The sequence below is a fragment of the Chroicocephalus ridibundus genome, chromosome 4 (assembly GCF_963924245.1).
Source record: "Chroicocephalus ridibundus chromosome 4, bChrRid1.1, whole genome shotgun sequence".
Classification (NCBI taxonomy): domain Eukaryota; kingdom Metazoa; phylum Chordata; class Aves; order Charadriiformes; family Laridae; genus Chroicocephalus; species Chroicocephalus ridibundus.
In genome coordinates, this window is record NC_086287.1 from 76359075 (window position 1) to 76379803 (window position 20729).

Below are 20729 nucleotides of genomic sequence, written 5' to 3' on the forward strand. Positions count from 1 at the left end.
GAGGAATGCAGCTCTAAATGTTCCTCTCAGTCCTACGAGGAGGTCCCATCTTGCTTTTAAATACCAGAAAGAAGCATTAATTTACTAATGACTGAAAAAAGATCATTTAAACAGCTGCTGGTATCCTAAAAGGATTTGTTGATGCACATACAAGAAGCAGGCCAGGACAGGGGTAGTTGAAACAACTTTGAACTGTTTGTGCTCATTAGCCTTTTGCGTTTGTTGCCATGGTTATTCTAGTCAAAATGTTAACTGGCGGGGATCTCTGCTAAAACAACAAACTTTGAGCAAATATTGCAGTATATTTTCTGATAGGAGTGTTTCCAGTATTTGTGCAGGAAAAGAGTTTTAAAACAAAGATCTCCCAATTGGTGCATTGAAATACAAGCTAATCTCTGTATCTGATCAACACTGCTTGTTTTTTTCATACAGAATAGTATTTTGAACAATATCAGCAAACAGTTGATAGAATGCAGTACGTCTGCTTGGGCAACGAGGAAAATGGGTGGAACCTCTACTCCGTGTGAGCGCTTGCGAATGGAAAGGAAGTCCCCCATGCAGAGATCTTGAAATCTAGTCTGTACAAGATCACTATAGGTAGAAAAACGACGTAATTGGAAAGGCAGGTATTTCTTAGTATAAGAATGTTAGTTCTGGCTCTTGGAGCAGACTGGCTACCAGCTGGCTTGTACAGCCACCGAGAGTACCTCTGGAGCAGGTGAGCTTGAGCCTGATGCTGACTCCTGGGAAGAGGGGGTGGAAAGGTAGACCTTTACTGACCTGAGATTAAAAGCAATTCGGGTTTGCGTGGCACAGCAAAGAGAAGTCAGAGATACAAAGGAGCATGATGTAACCTCAGTGTCAAAGCCAAGATATGATGATTTTAACAGCAGCTGTATGATGATGTTGAGACCAGACAGCAATAGATTATAGTAGTCAAAAATAACATTTTTCTACAAAACAGATTGCATGACATACTATAAAAACTTCAGCAGCACTTTGCACATGTAATATCCTCCAAGTATGCAATAAAATCTTCCAAGTATGCAAACTTTTTCATGGAAAGTATTTCTGTGTCATAAAACCAGTGAAAGCTATACCATGGTGAGCGATATGTTTCTTTTGGAGCCCCTATATTTAGCTACTCCCTCTAACAAACCGTTGCTAGATTTGAACCTGTTTATATTTCTACTCTCAATTTGGGCTCAGAGCCTTCAGTTTTTCCAGAATTCCAATTTTAATAGCGTTCCTTTTACTCAAAAGAAAGTGAAAACAAATAGTTTCCAGAAATGGTTCAATGCTGTTCATGGGCTGATGCCAACTGAAGCCTGCATTTTTTGTCTTGAGCTGTTACTGCCTTGAAATCACTTGAAGTGACTTGAAGTGCAGTATATTTATAAGCTGGTCACTGGGATGTAACAGAAAGGGTTACCCAAGCCCTTCCATGCAAACCCAGTCATCTCTTTGGCTTTTTGTTACAAGAGTAATGAGCTAAAGAAACCCATTAGCAGCTATTTTGAACAAATTAATGAGAGTTAAATATACCCAGCCACTCAGAGCAGCATGATTCATTCATAAATAACACCCAAGTCATTGGCTAAGGTCCTATTTACATAAATTAATGAAATGATCACATTTACAACAGTGCGTAGTTTAAAGATAATCGCAGGAACGTACAAGAACAGAACCCTGGCCTATGTTGTTTGATAGGGAATTAACGAATAAATAAAGAGACATCAGGAGTTTGAGAGAATATAAATCAGGTTGGTCCAAGATGGCCTGTGGGGTAGTGTGAGCTCTGGAGCTTTGCGGGGGGTTCCTGCTGCTGACTTTGACAATGCTCTCACTGCTTCTAGCTTAGGAAATTAAGCTATTCCCGTTTTCTGCTCTGTGACCCTAGAGAGTCCAAAAATCTGCTTTATAAAGTTGCAGTGATAGCCTTTTTTTTTACGCCTCCTTATGGCAGAGGTGCTATTGGAGCTGGCCCCTTTGTTTCTAAATAAATGAATTAGCATCAAGTGAGTTTTGACAGTAGTTGGGTAAGTAAATAACCTGAAGTCTGTAACAATGTGAAGGTCTAGCTACAAACATTCCTGCGCAAATGCATCCTGTTGATTTTGTGCCTTTTTGTTTTTTAACTACCTGGCTGGTTTAAACAAGAAATGAGAGAGTGAGCTGGAATGTGGAGCCAGCTTGTAGACTGTTTTGTTATATGATTTATGAAATCCCTATTACTAATGTTCATTAGGACAGGGTTTGTAGCAGTGGTAGTATCCTTTCCTGGAACAGCTAATGCTGTTGGGAACAAACCAGCAAACTTTCTAGTTCACAAACTCTTCAGCGGGTGCTGGTCAGAGGAAGTGCGTAGTACTGGACTGCCGGGTCAGTGAGCAGATGCCTAGCTGGAGAACATTGCTCCTTCTCAACAGACGTGACTGGAAGCTTAAGAGATGCTAAATTAAGAAGAAAAAATACTATTCTGTCATTTTATTAATAGGAGTGTTCTATTCGTGTTTTTCCCCAACCTTGCAATTATTAGGGGTGACACAAGGATATATTCACCTGCAGTTGCATATCAACAAAACCACCCATGTAAGGTGTAGGCTGTGCTTGAGATGTACAAAATCAAGTGTCTGTCAAAATGTACCCTGATTTATTGGTGGCAGAACATCTATGGCTAAAAATATTTTTTTCAATGAAGATGACAAGATACTTGCTGTGAGCTTGTGGAACAAGATAAGCAGGTTTTGCTGGATTCCAGCACTAGAAAATCTGTAATAATGTAACCTCATGTGATAAGTTTTCCTTGAAATGTGTGTACTGAAAAACTGTTTTCTGTGATGTACAGAATATAGTCATGTGCATGAAAGGAAATACTACTTCATCAGCTTTAGCTGTCTCTTAAGTGTAGGGAAGTCCTTGCTTGGTGCCAGGGAGATTTTGGCAACTACAGTTTTACTTTGGTTCAGATACAGACTGTTTAGTCATGGTTTTCTCTCCCTTCTCGGAGAACTTGCATGTTCATTTGTGTTTGTTTTGTTTCAGTCAGCTGTAAACTAAAATGAATGTTTTCAAAATTCATGGATCCGTCTGATTTTGATGTCAGAATGTATTGCTAGATACTTTGATCTAACTTCCTGTCTAACATAAGCCAGCGTTTCAGAAGAAAAACATACAATCCTGATTTGAAGATACCAGGCACAGATCCTTTGCTTTTTTTGGTAGCTTATTTCATAGGTTAATAACTTTGTTATAAAAAAATATTTTTTTTTTTAAAAATCATTATTTCTAATTTGAATATATCTGACATTTGATTGTGGCAGTGCTTTCCCTGATAAATTAAAATACCCTGCAACATTTCTATTTCCTTCCTGTGAAGATGCTTAAGTGCTGCAATCAAGTGTTTCAGCCTTCTTTTAATAATTTGAAGAGACTGAGTGAACTAGGCTAATGAATTACAGTGTAATAGTGATTCCTGCTTTCCTACCTAAAATTCCCACCTTACAAGTATTTCTTGGTGCTGCAGGTTTGTATATTGGCAGACTGAAGAGCTATGTGGGCACTTTTTGTACGCATGTTAAGCTATGGTACCCACTTCCTGAGCTGTACGTTTGATGCTTCGGGAATGCCAAGTTTATATCCTTGAGATGCTCCTCCACCTTACTAGAAAAGAGCCTGGGATTTCAGCCCCTCATTAAGGCAGTGTTAGTCCTTGCTTTCATTTGATCTTTCTACTCTTTCTAACATTCTCGGGATTGCCCTTGTGGGAGCTGCTTGCTGTCCTGTATACATTGTACAGGGTATAGACGGGGAGACCCATGTCCTAGTTATGCCACCTGCCTTGGATGCCTAATATGAGGTGATACGACTGCTCCGGCAGAGCTAATTAGAGCCACAGTAGTAGCTAGTGTACATAGTGAGACAAGGCATTTTAAACGTGCTTTGTTCTGTACATGTAACAGTGCGATTTCTGGTTCACAACGCAACCTCAGATGGAGGATGTTTCTCTTAAAGACTGCTTTTTCTTTTGCAGGTTGTCAAAATAAAAAACAGCCCCAGAGTTAAGCACCCTCTGGAGAGGAGGCAGTACCCATTTTAGGCAGCATGAGATTCATAACTGTGCCAGGGTAAAACAAAGTGCTTAAGACATCTTAAATCAGCTGTAGACAAGTGCCAGGCAGCTTTCAGGAGGATTAATGTACAAACCAATAGGAGGTAAATGCCTTGAAATTCTGCTAGAGAAGAATCAAGTATAAACACTCTGAGGCACAGTTAGAACTTGCCTTACCATTTTGTGATTAATCCAATTTTAAGTTGTAACTCCAATTTTTGGACTCAATGACCAAAGCAAAACATTCCTTTTCCTTCCAGGCTTTATTAGAGATTTATTTGCAATAATGTAATACTTTCTGTACTATCTTAATCTTTACAAACTCTTGTACAACAGAATCCTCTAAATTCTTCCTGTTAATAAAGGGTCGTGTTCTATCACAGAAGTATGAGACAGTTACACATTCCTATCTGTAAGAACTCTAGTAAATCTAACTTTTACTCTCAGTCATTATAAATGAAGCCTTCAGGATGTATGTTCTTTCTAATGCCACTAAAGGAAGCAAAATAACTATACTGTAAACTACATATAATGCATGTTTATACAGGACTTTAAAGTAGAAGGCAAAGAGTTACATATACTATAAAGCCATTCTACATGTTTTATTAAAACCCACCTATGTTTTCTGTCAACATTGCTGGGAATTATTCTTTATGTACAGTTTTCTGGTATATCTATATTTCTTAGACATGCTATGTAAACTACAAAGTACAGTCTTCACACATATTTTGAAATGAATAGTATTCTATCTATCCATAAATAATATTTTCTTATATAAGACAAATGTTGCATTTATTTAAATTATGTGTAAACATAAAGACTGTGTGTGATGCTGCTAGCAACCACTTTGGCAAATTTACCATTACAGTGATGGCTACTACTGCATAATTGGCTAGAACAATGCAAAACCCTGTACTCTTATCAAAGATTATAGTTGCTATTGGATAGTGCTAAATTTTTGGAAGGTCTGGGTGAAGGTAGCTTCCAAATGGCTGTGGCTTCTTTACTTTGTACTGAACTATTAGCACTGAACACAAGAATTTCACAAAAACTGTCACACGTTATTTACAGAAAACCTTTCAATTTGGAAAAAAAATCTGTATTTGGCCTAGGGTAGTGCTGGAAATATTCTGGATGCAATGCAGAGCCATCAGGTGGGGTGTCTCAGAATTTGGGCATTGTGGGCACAAAGCTAAACTTTTCAGTAGCATCCCTGCAACAGGAAGACTGTGAGAACTATTTCCCTTGATATTCCCTTGCTCCAAAGGGTAAACGAAGTCTCACCTAGACCAGTATGAAACCACAACAGTGCTGCATCAGCCTAGCTGTACTGGCTAGCAACACCCTCCCTTCATTTTCTGTGCAACTACTCTCCCTTTTCTGTGGGAATTAATCAGACCAAAGTTTTTAAGTTTGAAACCTGAGCTGTATTTCTGTTCTTATTTAGTGGACTATTTTCCTAATAGGCCTCAAGCAATGAAGTAAATTTTCCCCCCAGTCCGAGCTGTCCAGTACGTACTTTGTCACTGCCATTCTGCACAGGGCCTCCTAGCTTGAAATGCCATAGAAGAATGTGCAAATGACCTCAGGGCCCATCATAGCTCACTGCCAAGATGAAGCAGAGGCCTATTAACAGTTTGATACAAAATCCTTCTTGTTTCATCACAGTGCAGACTTTTGCTAGGGCAGATTGAGGGGCAATTTTGTTCACTCATTACTCAGACCTTATGACAAATCAGTGTAGCTGAGCTTGGTGTTTTCAGCTTATCACACAGCTATATTTTTTTTTTTCATATTTCTAAATAGCTTTTAAACACACAATACCTCAAGACTGTAAAACAGTATTTAGAAGGGAAGAGTGTAGGTGATCTTGAAGATCTCCAAATCTCTTAGTTTCGGTTAGAGACAGTGATTTTGTCATCAGCCTCTGTATGTGTCAATGAAGGGTTAACCTGCAATTTAGGGATAGCCTGGTAACTGTTCTCAGTCACTTTCTTTTAGGGAAGAGTCAAAGGAGAGAGAGTAACTCACTGATACCAGCTATATTCCTACAACCACCAATTTAAAAAGTTCAAAAAACATGGGTTAGACCCCAGAATAATTTAAAATGTCTTAAAATTTAGATCTGGTGTGATCTTTTTATTTGCCTGCTGGCTTTTAGTCTTGTACTTGCTTTGTATTTTCCCAGCTTTTCTCTTTAGCCTTGAGAGCTAGAAGGAGATTCTTGCCTAATCATTTGTCTCTCTGAAACTGTGAGAGTGAAAGCACTTCTTAAAATAGTACTTTTTTTTATTGCTTGAGCCTTACATAGGAGAATGCCGAGGTCATAGCCTAACTCTCACAGAGAAAATTCATTTTGTGTAATAATGACCATCATCTATGTAAGTCCTGACATTTTGCTTATTAGGTGAAGTACTGAGTTATTGCACTGAGTGAAGATCAGTGGAAGTCTTCTATATCAGTTTAGTCTGAATAGTTTTTTATTACTTAACTCTGTTTTTCTTCTCACATAATTCTTAGTCTGGAAATTCTGTCTACTTAGGAGTCCTTAAGAGAGAGACGTCTGTTATTTGGGTTGAAATCCTGGCTCTGGTGACGTCAATGGAAAAAAACCACCCATTGACTTCAGCTGGGTCAGGATTTCTCCCTTGTGGTTTATGAATCTATTGATTTTAACTAAGGCTGTAGAGCCATACATAAATGAGAAACAAACTGCAGAAAAAGAGCAAATGATCAAACTCTTCCCCAAAACAACATCCTGGAGTGTCTCCAGTCTCACCAACACCTGCCTCATGATCTCATTGACACATCTGCATTTCTCTTTAGAGAGGAGACAAAAGCACTGCACAGTACAAGCTTTTCCCTAGTTTTGTGATAAATCTTATTTATAAGATGCCTATGTACAGCTATAATCACCCCTCGGCTGGGGGCATGAGCTTTTGAGCTTTCTGTAGCATCAGTCTCATTGGACATCAGTAGACAGATACAGCGCTGCACGCCAGCAAAGACTTATGTAGCAAGGATACTTTTGAGTAACTTCTAGCTGTGAACTTCATGTTTTGATAACACTTGGCCTTGAATTTTCTAATACTGTAGTTAGTCCAACACATGTAATTGTTCTTTGTCACTAAAACTCTTAGCTTCCTGGTGTTTTGAAATAATGATGCTTCTGCCAAGAAGGCAAGGTGCTGAGACCTGCTGGAAAGTGGATTACATTGACATTGAAGAAGAAACATTCTTCATAGTTTTACAATATAGAATTAACATTCTGTATTGTAGAATGATAGTGAAAGTCTGTGTGGAGCTTTTTTGTTTTCCAAAGGTAAATCTTTTCAGGGCACTGCAGAGAACAACCTCCTGAACTTAGTATTTGAGAAATTCTTTCCTCCTGTATCATTCCTTGGGGGGGAAGAGGCTGTATCTCCATTTTAATGTTGCACTCATTTAAAAAATGGTGTGTTCAGGGAGGAACATCTTGTTATCAATGGATTGTCTCCTTGCTGTCATTGTGGCTGTGCTGACAAGTGAGCTCCTTGATGTGAATTAGGCATCAATAAAAGCTGCCACTCCTATAATGTCCTAATAAATGAAACTAATCAGGAAATCCAAGAAGGGTCTGCTTAGGAACAATCATTGCTATTACTGGTCAGCTCTGTATTTGAAACTCATGAGCCACCCTGTTAGGTCCTCCAATAATTTTATTTTTTTTTTCCTAGAAACTCAGTACCTTGCTGTTACATTAATTATCAGGTTAGGATCTAATAAGATCTATAAGGATCTACTGCTCCACCTTGTGGTCTGAAAAAAGTTTTCCGTCATTCTACTCTAGATTGGTGTCAGAAAAAGTCCAGCCTCTCCCTCTTTTTTTATTAAACTGGAATTTGGCCGGAATCAGTATAATACTTTGCCTTGAGATACGGATCTTAAGGGCAAGTAATGTGTTGTCACCTTTGGCATGCTTCAGGATAGACGTTGCAAAAGGTGTTTGATTACAGAAGAGAAAAAGAGAGAAAAAGAAATAAAAGTTAAATCAGTGAGGAGTGCTGTTCAGTACGCATAGTTCAGAAGGTGCAGAATGAATTATAAATAGCTAGCAAAAAATAAGATACACAATACTTGGCTGCTTTTTTCAGTACATATGCTAGGCCCATGGTAACAGCTTGTTTGTATGGTCAGTGAGGCAATCAGATAGGGTGTATTCTTCCATGCAGTCCATGGGCCAGAAAATCAGCGGATTCCCACAGTTCTGTGGACTTCAGTAAAAACGAATGCTGTGCAATTACCCAGCCACAGTCCTTCCTGTACATCAATGCCGCAAAAGCTGTTTCTCAAACTAACAAGAGTGCTATAGCAAGACATGGCTTTTAACTCACTCTGTCACTAATTGCGGTGCTTGGAAATCATGCAATATTTTTCTCCAGCTCTGCAATAAAGACTGTAAAGGAGTAATATTCTTCTGCTGTTGAAATCACAAATCCTGTGTACTTCAGTAGGGCGGGATCAAACCAATACTGCTCTTCTGGTGTTGGGTTTGTTCTAGGCAAGCAGTTTATACTAAAGCAGTCCAAGAAAGGCTTTATATTTGTGTAGTCTAACACCACCAGTCTGGGAGCATTGGATCCTGATTTGCACACTTAAATTAGTGTATATTCTTCAACAATAGTAACAGCCAAGCAATAGCAACCAGTTAATACCTACATTAAGAGCACAGCTTCTGCAATCACTTGTGCTTTTGGAAGTGAGTGGTTGTGCTCATAAAGCTTTAAAGAGTAGGAGCACTGGAAAAATTACCATCTTCTATAAAAAGGCTTATTGTATAATAAGGGCAGCTTGTCTTACTGCATACCAGCAATCAGAACGCTAGTCATAAAAAAACATTTATGGACTGGCAAAAGACAACTGCTTGCCCAATCCTGTCCGAGCTTTGTTTAGTAATATGTTATCATGAAATTCTGTGCACTGGAGAGTTGGTAGTGTGCTTTGGATGAATATGAGTGTAAAGAAGAATGTGGCTTACGTAGCCAGACCTCCCTGCTGAGAGTTTCTGTTTCTGAACGGTAGACCCTAGTTCTCGAAGTGAAGTTCTGTGCTGTCACCTTTGTCATGCTTCAGGAGAGAGATTGCAAAACTTGTTTAAATAGAGAGTAGGGGAAAGGAGGAGGAAGACTGCAAATAAAACAGGATAGCCTTGACAAGTAGTTTAGAGGTTCTTTCCTATCGTCTTTGTGAAGAATAATATGTCATAAGGCAATGAACTTAACTCTTTCCCTTCCATTTCGCCCACCTCTTTCCCCCTTCTTTATGGATTAAAGATTTCAAAATCTGTATGGCTAAAATTAAGTATGTTGAATCTATACAGAAGTTAAGATGATGAATTATACTACAGTTATCTCTCCAGAATTTCCATGAGAACAGGGATTATTCAGCATTACTAGGGGTCTAGGCACTTTTGGTGCTGATTTCCTGAAGGACTCAGCTATCCAACTTTAGGAAGTAAAGTCTGGAGTGTCAGTAAAGCATTTCATTTGGAACTATTCTGACCTGGCACCAGTGCATAAGATCTACACAATTAGGATGAAATCTTGCCATGAAAGGTTCAAGACTTGGAGGCAGGGAGAAGGAAAGGGGAAGATTAAGGAGTTGTAGTTGGAGGAAGGAATTACAGGCTGTCAAGACATGGGTAACAGGCTACATGAATCCTTTGTCTCCAGATGCCCTGCGGAAGGGAAACTGAAGGTTTATAATCAGTGTGATATTCCTGGAATCTTTACGTACTTTTCATTGAAACTGGATTGGGGCAGTGGAGTTGTCCTGAATAGAACTTATTTCAACTTCAGTAATAATAATAATTTCTCATTGTCACATTTCAAATCAAGAGTCAGTTGCAAGATTCCCCCAAATCCATTATCGTGTTTTTTTTATATTCTATATGAAGGATATATACAGAGAGAATGGACAGTACTAACAGCAAAGTGGTACTGAAAGATCTAGAACTGTATTACAAAGACACTTCATTTGAATTTGTCTCGTGCCTCCTAAATTACAATGTTTTAATATAAATATATCTCTAAGTATAGAATTGATTTGGTTATGTTTTATTATTTTGTAATAGTGCTGAGAGCAGTTAGGTCCAACATAATCAAATAATTACAATGTGTGTAAATGCTATGGAGTTTACGGTGCATACTGATATTAGAGAGCCAGCATGTGTCTCAACTATTTAATCAATTGGTTAACCTGGGACAAAAGCTTTAGAACTGGGAGTTGCTGATGAGCTTCCCATTAGACATAGCAAAAATGAAGGCATGCTCTATTTGATGTTGCTCCTCAGAACTGCTCAAAATTCTTTAAACCATTTGTTTCCATTTTAATTCACAGCGAGAGGTTGAGTAATTTGTGGACTGATTTTAATCATCATTTCCTTCATAGCATATCTAAACACTCATTAAAGCTGTGTGTTCCCTCTGATCTCATGTGTAAGTAGTTGTATTAGCATTCTGTTTCATATCGGTGTAAGTATGGGGAGGAAAGTATCTGTCTTGAAATAACATCTTTAGACCTCTGGAGCTGTATTCACATATTCACTGAACTGACAGACAGGTTTGTGATATTTTGCAAAAGAATGAAAGAGAAATTCTGCCCCAAAACCATGTAGACCATGTCTCAGTCTCCTTAGAGATATTTTGGTTTCTTCATAAAGAAGGGCTGTTGCCTACACTCCTAATGTGGCCTTTCTGTTCTCCATTGATCCCAGTGAATTGAATAAAGAGCTTAAAAAGATGTTAGTGAGAAAACAGACTAGAAATAGATGAAGCTTAAGAGCCTGCTATTTCAGCTTGAATGAGTATCCAAAACCTGAGATCTCTAGACAAACTATAAGAAACTCCTGTATATATTTTAACAGGTGCTAATATGAACATAGAAGGCTTCCTAATGCGACTTTCAGAATTTACTTGTCCAGGAGGGATATATATCCTGTTGGAATGGCTTTCTAGGGATTTTTCAGTACCTTTATTTCTTGATTGAATTGAGAAGAGCATACAGGAGTGAAGTTGGGGTCGGGGGGAGACCTTCAGCAGAGATTTAAAATTTCCAAACAACAGAACTAAGTTTACTGCTTGATGTCTTTTCTGCCTCTTTCTTTAGAATAAAGTGCTTCTGAGTGGTAATCAAAATGTGTTCATTCAGTGTGCTTAGAAAGAGGTATCTTTGCTTTTGTCAAAACAGCTCATTTGGTTCACACCACCTTTTTTATTATCTTGGTAACGTGGAGGAGCAAAAGTGGAAAACCAGTTTTGGTAATTGATTGGTGCACCCCTTGCATCAGTTCTGAATGCTTGCCCTGCATTAATCAGAGGATGGTCCTCTTAAGGTATAATGTGAAGCTGAATACTATGAACCTTGTCTAGAATCTTTCTATGTCTGTGTATCTCTAGAACCTTTGTAAAATTGGCAATCCGTGGGTTGCTAGAATTGTTCAGGGACAAATACCTCCACTCAGGCAGGTATTTAGCTGAGAGTCTATACAGTGTACCACTTACACACCATTTCATGGTATCTTACCAGAAGCCAGAGTCACGAATGAGAATTTTAGAATTTAAGTGAGAATTTTAGAATTGAAAGGCTCAGTTCTTCCTTTTCAACTATTCATAATGCCTCATATGAAGTAGGTGTATGACATAGTAGTTTATAACCCTGCAGACATTACAGTTCTGAAGGTTTATTTTGCAGAGCCAATGAGACAGGTAGAGGAGGAAAGGGAATTTCAGAGAAGCAGCTGGCAACTGGCATGCGAGCTACAATCTGGTGAGCCTAGGTGAATCTCTCCTCTGTGGATGATTACTGGCTGATCAAGGAAAGGACAGGGAAGTGATGAAGTCATGTGGGAAAGGGAAGAGAGCAACTGTGAGCTGGCCACTGAATCCAGTTCTGGGGAAGGAGGTACTGTCACACAACGCAACCGAACGTTGTCCCCTATGTCACACAATGTCCAGGAGCTCAAAGCTGATGCCCACAGTGTGGGGAGCAGCACAACCTATTGGAGGTCACTGATTCGATGTGTGAACGGGAATTGAAACCCCCTTATTAGGAAACCAAAATGACTAGATTTGCATCTAAGCTGTGACTGAATGATGAGTCAAACTCTCGGCGTAGGCTTTACAGTGACATTACTTCAAAGTTGACTTATTCTTATCATTATCAATGCTATTTTGGAATGTAAACCCTGATATTACAAGGCAAAGGTCATCCACCTTTGAAGTGTAAAGTGCCAGATTATATTATTTCTCAAAATAGTGATGAAATTTGCTGTCAGGCACTTGGCAAAACATAAGGGGCAGAGCCTAGTAGAAAGGCAAGGTGCAAGGTGCAGCATCACAGCTTGCTTTTGGGGAAGTGGTGCACAGCCAGGCTCACAGCTCTGTGGCAGGGGATACTTTCACAGGTGTCATTCTCAGTGTATGAGGGCTCTTGCACCTGCCTTTGGGCTGGCCCTGTTTGGGGATATTTGGATTTGGTTGTATGTTGTCTTTGGTACCTGTGCTGTGGATTGCTCAGTGCTGTGTTGCAGTTTATGGAAGTATGAATAGGAAAGGAAGCGTTAGGATAAATTGTAAGATACTTCTGTTCTAAAGCGTATTGATTGCTGGCGAACTGTTCTTTGAAGCAAACAGTTTCTTCTAGAAATACTGTGGTCTAAAAATACTTTAAAAATAATGCTTCAGAGGAGATTAAAAGTGTATATTATGATAGCTAGAGAACTGTTAAAATATTTATCTGCAGCTATTCGTAAATTCATGAAAAGCTTAATCTGATTCTTATGATACAATAAGTCTCCAGTGACTAATCCGACAATTACATGCTTCCTAATGAGTAGTCTGAACATGACTGACCTTGCAAATACTTTGGCTCACAAAAGAAGTACTTTATGCTGGTAAATTCTTTTTCCACAAAGTTCAATGGGAAATACTAATTTTGCCTACGACTATGCAGGAAAATGGATCAAAAATGAACATTAACATTAAAAGTATCTTGTACAAAAACTACAATAGCTTTGTTAACTACGACTGAGCATCATCCTCCCCCACTGTGAGCACATCAGTTAATCATACTAGGCATTACTCAACTTCATTTGGCATCAGTAAAATTTTAGATGTAATCCAAATATCAGGGTAAATCTTTCCCTAAGTTGATGAGAGTCTAATTTTAATACTCTTCTTATTCTTTAATTCTGTGTGGCCTCTTACAGAACTGGGGAGCACTTAAAAGGTTGGATGTGTTATAAAGACTTGTTTTGAGTACATTGATACTGACCACTTACAGAGTCATAGAGCTAGGGAGTCTCATTTTAAAAATAGAAAAAAATGGGCTTTTGCCAGAAATGAGTTATAATGAGGATATAGCACTTGTGAGAATAGCCGGTAGAAATGACCATAGTTGATGATTTCTCCAGTGACATACCCTGCTCCTTGAAACTCTCACAAATGGACTGCACAAAAAGTATTTGATTTGCTGCAAATAGTGCTTTTCCTTTGTGCTGTGAGCAGCAGTCAAATACATGTAAGTTGTGGTTTATTGATCAGAGAAGCCGACAAGGTGATGTTTGAGAATTCCCCCTTCTGGAGCGTTGCCTTATCTGCTTAATGAGAGCTTGCAGAATTTTACCATCTGTACAGAGGCTCCCTATCATCTTGTAAAGTAGTTTTTATATATGGGCATATCCTGCTTCCAAGAAGTCACTGAGGGCAAGATCTCATCCAGACATTTCATACTAAACTGTCCTCAAAGTTTTCTGTGGCCTGTTTCATATTATCACACGGCCACTGGATCTCTCTTTGCCCTTGTAAGGCAGGCAAGTCCTATGGAAGTAGGTAACTGATACAAAAAATAAATGCTCTAGGCTTTTAGATCTTACTAGAGATTGGGGATTTTTTTTTTTTTTATAGCAGAAGAATGTTTCCAAAAATCACAGTTGTTCACAGAAAGGTTACATTCTGCCATCTATCTTTGTGCAGAAGTCCCATTGGGGTCTCTCAGCAGGCTACTCCCAAAACACAGATGTTTCTGGCTATTCATTCAGCATTTTAGTGCTGCTGGATGCTTCTTACTCTCTAGCTTTTTGTTACTGGGAGCTTGTTAAAATACAAATAGGGATTTTTTTGTTAACACCACCAGTACTGTCTCTAAAGTTACCTAACATAAAAAAGTCTATATAACTACCACTGGGTGGTGTATGCCTCGTGTTAAGTAAAACTCACTGAAGTAAACTATCGGAGTTTTATATGTGTGGAACTTCAAGATCTAACCCAAAAGCCTGTATGTTTAGTTTTTAATCAGGAAATTTCCCTGGGTTTATCAAAGAAAGAAACTCGAGGATTTGGCTAGTAATAAGGAGGGGGTGTATATGCATCCATGTCCTTGTAAAATTCAACTGTGAATGAGGGAATACAGTGTGTATTTATACTTTCCATCTGAGTTAACTTTAAGTTCTCACGCTTTATTGAGAACCACCTATTTTTACAAGCATGGAAAGGCCCTTAGTGTGTCTGCTGGCATCTTAAATTAATCATAGCCAGTCTTAGGAACATAACAGTACACGTCACCCATGTCACTTTTTTCAGATGTAAAGGGGTTTGCCATTTTCTACTACTTCCATGTCCTTGACGCTGTTGTTCAACATTTAAGAGCATTTGTAGAACCTTTGTGGGTGTAGATTTTGGAAGGATAACCGAATTTCTTTTTGCTAGATAGCACAAGCTACGCTGAAAACAAGTGTTAAAATACCTTAGTGGCTCAGTACTTATGGCATTACTGCCTATTTTGTATGTCTGTTGAAGATATACAAGTTCGTAACCTACATTCGACTATTTGTCTAAAGTCAGCTCTAGTTAAATTGCTGAGGCTGAGAATTGCTGAGGCTTTTAGAATAAAGAGAAAATGAGGGAGGAAGAAAGGAAACCTTTTCCCTTCCACTGATTTACTTTATACATGCCATCCAATGCAAGTTTTATCTGTTTCAGTTTTTTTCCTTTATCTACTAGTTTAAATATCAAAAAGCAGACTATAACTCTGTTATGAGCTTCTGTAAAACTTTTGAGCATGCTATACAGGTATAGAAATGCCACCTGATTTTGTCTCTCTAGTTTGCTCAGCAGTCCAGCAAAACTACTAAGATAATGAAATGAAATTTTCTCCGTATCTATTAGTACTTTATTTTTATTATATCTTCTGTATGGAGATACATAAGCCAGCACTTATATGAAACCCATTGGATTATTCTTTTGAGATAGCAAAACTTGCTGTAGTGCTAAAAAGGTTCCCTCCTGCAGTAGCCGGGGGTGGGGAGGAAGATGTTTCAGAATATCTGTGATTTAGAACTGGAAAGATAGCAACAAATCTAACAATATCCTATAGCTCTGCCTGTTGTCTCATGTTTGCTCTTGTAGGAGAATTCACCCATAGAGCAAACAAGCTCACAAACCCAGTTTGACAGAGAAGGGAATGACCTGGCTTGAAACTCAGTCAAGTACTTTGGAGCCTGAATCTCTTACAGGAGTTTCTACTGACTGAAACTGATACATGTCCAACATGGGAGGCAATGGATGGAAATTTTTTAGGATAACATAGGGACAGTTGTTGTAAAGAGAAGGAGGAGAGCTGTTAACCAGTCCCTGGCTGTGTTTCCATTCCCCGCTTCTCAGCGCAGGCTCTATCCTGGAAATTCTGTCATGACTGATATGCTGATGGCCACACTCTATCAAACAGCATAGAAAAAGAAAAATAATCTCAATATTTAGATATGATTAAACTTCATTAAGCCAAGCACAATCAAGCTGTAAAAATGAGTTTGTCCCCCTGTTAGCCACAGCTGATGTGTCTTTGTCTAGCTCAGCTGGCTGATGTCCTCCATGAGAACATCTCCTCAGGAAAAGCCCATTGTTGATGGTTTTTGACCATTGGGATTATCGCGTCTTTCATTTTATGGTAAAATAAGTCTCTTAAGTGCCAGTAAAGGATGTTGTGATATTATGTATGTCATTCAGGAATGACATCCAAGGTGTTGATTTGAGATGCTTCATACTGCAGTTTGTTTTCTATTGAAGAGCAGAGTAAACAAGTGTTTATAATCTCTGTATCAGTACGCCGTTCTGAGTCATTCTATAGACTTTGATAGCAGAGGGCCTCTCTACCTTTGCTTGTAAAGCTCTGATTCCACTTTGGTGGTATAGAAGAATTGGTGCAAACTTTTCACTGAAAGGTGGCTCTTGTAGCTGTGAAGTAGTTAGCTGTCTCTCCACTGCAATTTGGAAGTACTTGAATTAAAAGATGCTGATGAAGACCCAGGTTTGCTGAACTGACATAAGATAATACATGGAGACTAAACAAAATGCAAGAGAGCTGCAGACAGTCACCTCCTATGCCTGAGCTAGTAGCAAATTATAAAGGAAGCAGGTTAGGAAATTAAGTGACCCAAAATGCGATAGAAATGAGTTCAAACACTGGGTGTCACCTTGTGCAATGTGAGATAGGGGGAATACATCTCTTTCCCTAAAAATTGCCGGATAACCCGGAGATCTGGCAATGGCACATATGTGCTGAGTGGCACGCGTGATTCTGCTGCTACACCTGCACCTGACACCGTGGAAGCCTGCTGAGTTCATGATAAATTGTGCTGCTGTAGTGTGAATTGCTAGATTATTTCTGGACATAATGAAATAAGGATGGAGGTTATTTTTCAGTACTAACTACTTTCTTCAGCATGTCTGGGTGGTGAGCAGAGAGATTTTCTGACTCCCCTCAGAAGTTTTGGAGGTACCAAACCAGACCGAGTGTTTCAGTACCAACCCTTTCTAGTACCCTATTAAGTTCCAAGGACGGGTGTAATTCCATGTTAATTGATAGGGATTTTCCCATCCTGCATTCGTCTTTTCACAGGAAGCAAGTATTTTATGCTACAAATGTGAACCATTAGCCTTTATCCACATTATGTGGTGCCAGGCAACCACATTATCAAGACATACATAACTATCTTACAGAACACACTTTCTATCTAGCGGTGGTTCTCTGTATCATTCACCATTCACACAAGCAGTCCTCCATCTGCTAGGCAGGGTCTGTTCTCCCGATGGTGATTTGAAAGCACCCCAGGCACCTGCCCAGCTCGCAGATGGTGTTACTCCATCACCGCGTGGAGTCATCACTGACAGCACAGCGTATTTCAGGGAGATGAAAGGGGATGATGGAGTTACGATCTTACTGAAGATGTGCCAGACAATCTGAGCTAACTCTAGTTACTGTGTGTAATTTTTTTTCGTTGTTGCTGTCATTCCCAAACTGTGCAGGAGGTGAGGTTTTGTTTGTAACAAGTCTCCTACCTACTTTGGAGGGGGTAGAGCCCCCAGATTGCAGAAGGGAGGACAGAAATCCTGACCCCACGTTAAAACTCTCCCCAAGAAACCTTTCAGTGCTCCGGCGCTAACTTTTCTAGATGCCGTGTTTCTGCTCAAGTGTTTTTGTTTGGTTGGGTTTTTTTTTTCCCTCTTGCTGCTATTTTTTACGAACGAAAAAAAGTGTTAAGCAGGCTGAAGTGTCAGCAGAAGGCAGATACGCCTGTGCTCCCAGCTAAGTTCAACTCGGAGGGGTGTGCGAGCATCCCTTACCCCGAAGGACGGGAGCCGCACGGCGGGAGCGGCGACCCGTGCGCTGCGAGGGCCCGGGGCTCGGCGGGATGCGCCGTGCCGGGGGGCGAAGGGGGAAAACGGGGCAGCGCGGCGGTGTCGCCGCTCCTGCCTTCGCCAGCCGGCACCGCGGGGAGAGCCTCGGCTCTTGCTTTTCCCCCTGAAACTCCGGGAAAGGAGGAGGGGATGCCGCCCTTGCGGCGGTGCGGGTGTGGGGCCGGGGAGAAGGACCTCGCAAGCGGCGCGCTTACCCCCTCCATTTTTGTAGCAGAGGTAGGGAAACCGCCAGACGTTGGCCAGGTCCACGGCGAAGCCGATGACGGAGAGGAGGAAGTCGATCTTCTTGCCCCAGGTCTCCCTGTCCTGGGCGCCGTAGCGCGGGGCGGGGGCGGCGGGTAGGAGGCTGCTGGCGGTGTACTGCACCCCGTTGTGCTCCTTCACCAGGATCAGCTCCACGTCCTTCCTCGGGGGCGGCGGCCCCGGGCGCTCCGGCAAGGGGGCCACCACCGACACTTTGCGGTCGGGCTGGATCTGTTTGTTCATCCTTGCCTTAAACATCCAGAGGAGAGGGAGCTGAGGAGGGGGAGCGGGCGGGGGTGTGGGAGCGCGGATAACGGAAGCGCGCTTCCCGCTGGAGGCGACTCCGCGCTCCAGCCCGCCGGTGTCAGCGCGGCAGGAGCGAGGCACGGCCGTAATAAGAGCCATGCAAATGAGGCGGGAGAGGGGGGACCGCGGCTGCCCGCGCCCGCCGGGGTGCCCCCGGGGAGCGGGGCTGCCCGCGCCCTTCCTCCGCGGGGGAGCGGCCGGCACCGGGCGCGCCGCCGCTGCCCGTAATCTGCCGAGCCGCCGGCGCACCTGGGGGACGCCGGCGGAGACCCAGCTGCAGCCTCCCCACCCGCCCCCGGGAGCCGGCCGCAGCCCCGCGCTGCCCCTTGTCCGCCAGCGGCGGTTTCACCTTAAAGATAGACAATTAGGGCTTGTCCTGCCGCAGGCTACGAGGCGCTCGGAGCCGCTCCTGCCCGCCCGGCAAAATCCGCGTTCCCGGTCAAGCAAGCTGCAAGTGCCGTTAGCTTGCAACAGGTAGAGCTAATTTGGATTGCCCACTTCCCCTCTGTCCCGGCTGAGCTTTCCCCCGGTCTGCTAGTGTGGCTTTAGTTAAACTGTAGAATTTGGGTTTTGACATTAGAACCTGGTGGGGTGCAGGTTGAATGGCGGAGATGGACGCTACTAATACTCCTATGCCACGATTGATGGATGCCTGTCTTTTTCTTTCCTAGAAAGCATGGGGCTGGTAGGACTCCATTGTCAGGTTGAAGTATTTGCAGGATATTAACTATTTACTGCTATGCCAAATGGGAACTGGGTCTTTTAGGTGTAAAATGAGCAAAGATTTAGCTGGCAGAACAAGAGTGATTGGTGCCAGAAGCTGGCTAAACACTGCTGCAAGAAAGGAGTTTTCAGGGGCTCTTCCTGTTACAGCTGTGGGTAGTAACTGTATGTTGTGTCTGTTTAGAGAATAAAATTTGAGCACAAAAGGCAGAAACTGTCCTATCCCCCTGAACCCCCTCAGTGTTAAATAGCTTCCCTTCTGCCTGGCATCAATTAGAATAGGTCAGATCGCAGAGGATTCTCAGTGGTGTTACAGCCTACCGTTCTTACTCACTCTGCTAGGACTGATAATACGGTATTGTAATTGCAATATATGAAGAGGTGCTAGTCAGAGTTCACAAGCAATACCAGGTTCCTCTGCAAACTTGGAATGTGAAAAAGAATCACAGCTCAGAGTTAAAGCTTGCATATGGGCATCTTCCCCTCCTCTCTTTAGGCCACAGACTACAAAGATGCTAGTAAGACAGCTATTGATAATTTGCAGATTTTCTGCCTTTGCAAAAAGCTCTTGCTTCAAACTCCAAGATCCAAATTGCGACTTGGATCCTAAAGCCCTCATCTGGGTGAAGTATTTGTGCAGTGGCTATACTGTTTCAGGGCAATTGCATGCTTAGAACATGCAGCTCATATATTCTTTCTGTTATGCCATGGTTTCCTGCCCTCATCTTCTCTGAATACACCGCATAACACTATTTTCTCTATTCTTTTTGATACTTTATGCCATACGTGCTGCAAGTACTTCCCCTGTGCAGTCATTACATCGTACACTGTAAACACGCGCTGTTTGCCCATGCAGTACAACCCACGTTTTTACACTCATGCGCAGCTACACTGCTGCCTACTCCTCATATCATCATCCATCAGTCACTGCCAACAAACGCATCAAATACACACCCATGTTATATGCAGTGCCCCCAAATGTGCCCCCGCTCCCCTGCGTTTTGATGAACCTGCACGCCCCTTCTCCCACAACAAATGAAGGACAAGCCCTGCTCCGGGCGTAAGGAGAGCCTCCGCTCTCAGCTGCAGAGCCCTAAAGCTATCTTGCTGACAGACTCACCAGGTAGCACTGGGGATGTCTCTGTCCCATTCCCTGGTACCTATGGGGAGGGGGAAGATGACTGAAGGTGGATTCTTTCTTCTTGGTTCCACCACTCTGGGACTGCAGTCTGTCTGGGAGCTGAAGCTGTAGCCCAGCCAGTAAGGAGCTTTTTAAACCTGGTTCCCCTCTCTCCACGTGACTGTTGCTGCCTTAATAATCGGCACAGACTTCCTACGCTAGACAACAGCACTCACATATTGCTTCTGGAAAAATAAGGCCTTGCTAAGGAACACCCTTTCCCCCACAAGGTCTCAATTAGCTGAGCTTGATCATGATGTCTATGGTGGGAGGAATCTAGAAAGCCCCCGCTTATTTCCTAAGAGAATTAAGTCACTCTGCATATATATATATATATATGTCTTTAGTTCTTGCATGGAAAGTGTGCACAATCTGGTTAATGTAATATCTGCTGCACCCTCAAGGTAAGAAAGTCCTCAATTGGATTTTATAA

At 41.5% G+C, this 20729-nt stretch overlaps 1 protein-coding gene across 1 annotated transcript in view; it reads right to left on the bottom strand.

Annotated features, from left to right (window-relative positions):
• Positions 1-20266, bottom strand: part of SLC6A2 (solute carrier family 6 member 2) — a 71936-nt gene extending 51670 nt beyond the window's left edge. The window contains exons 1-2 of the mRNA XM_063332265.1: positions 20237-20266; positions 18039-18336 (exon numbers count right to left, since the gene is read on the bottom strand). Coding sequence (XP_063188335.1) covers positions 18039-18336; positions 20237-20266 — 328 coding nt within the window. The remainder of the gene's footprint in view (positions 1-18038; positions 18337-20236) is intronic.
• Positions 20267-20729: the final 463 nt, after the last annotated feature.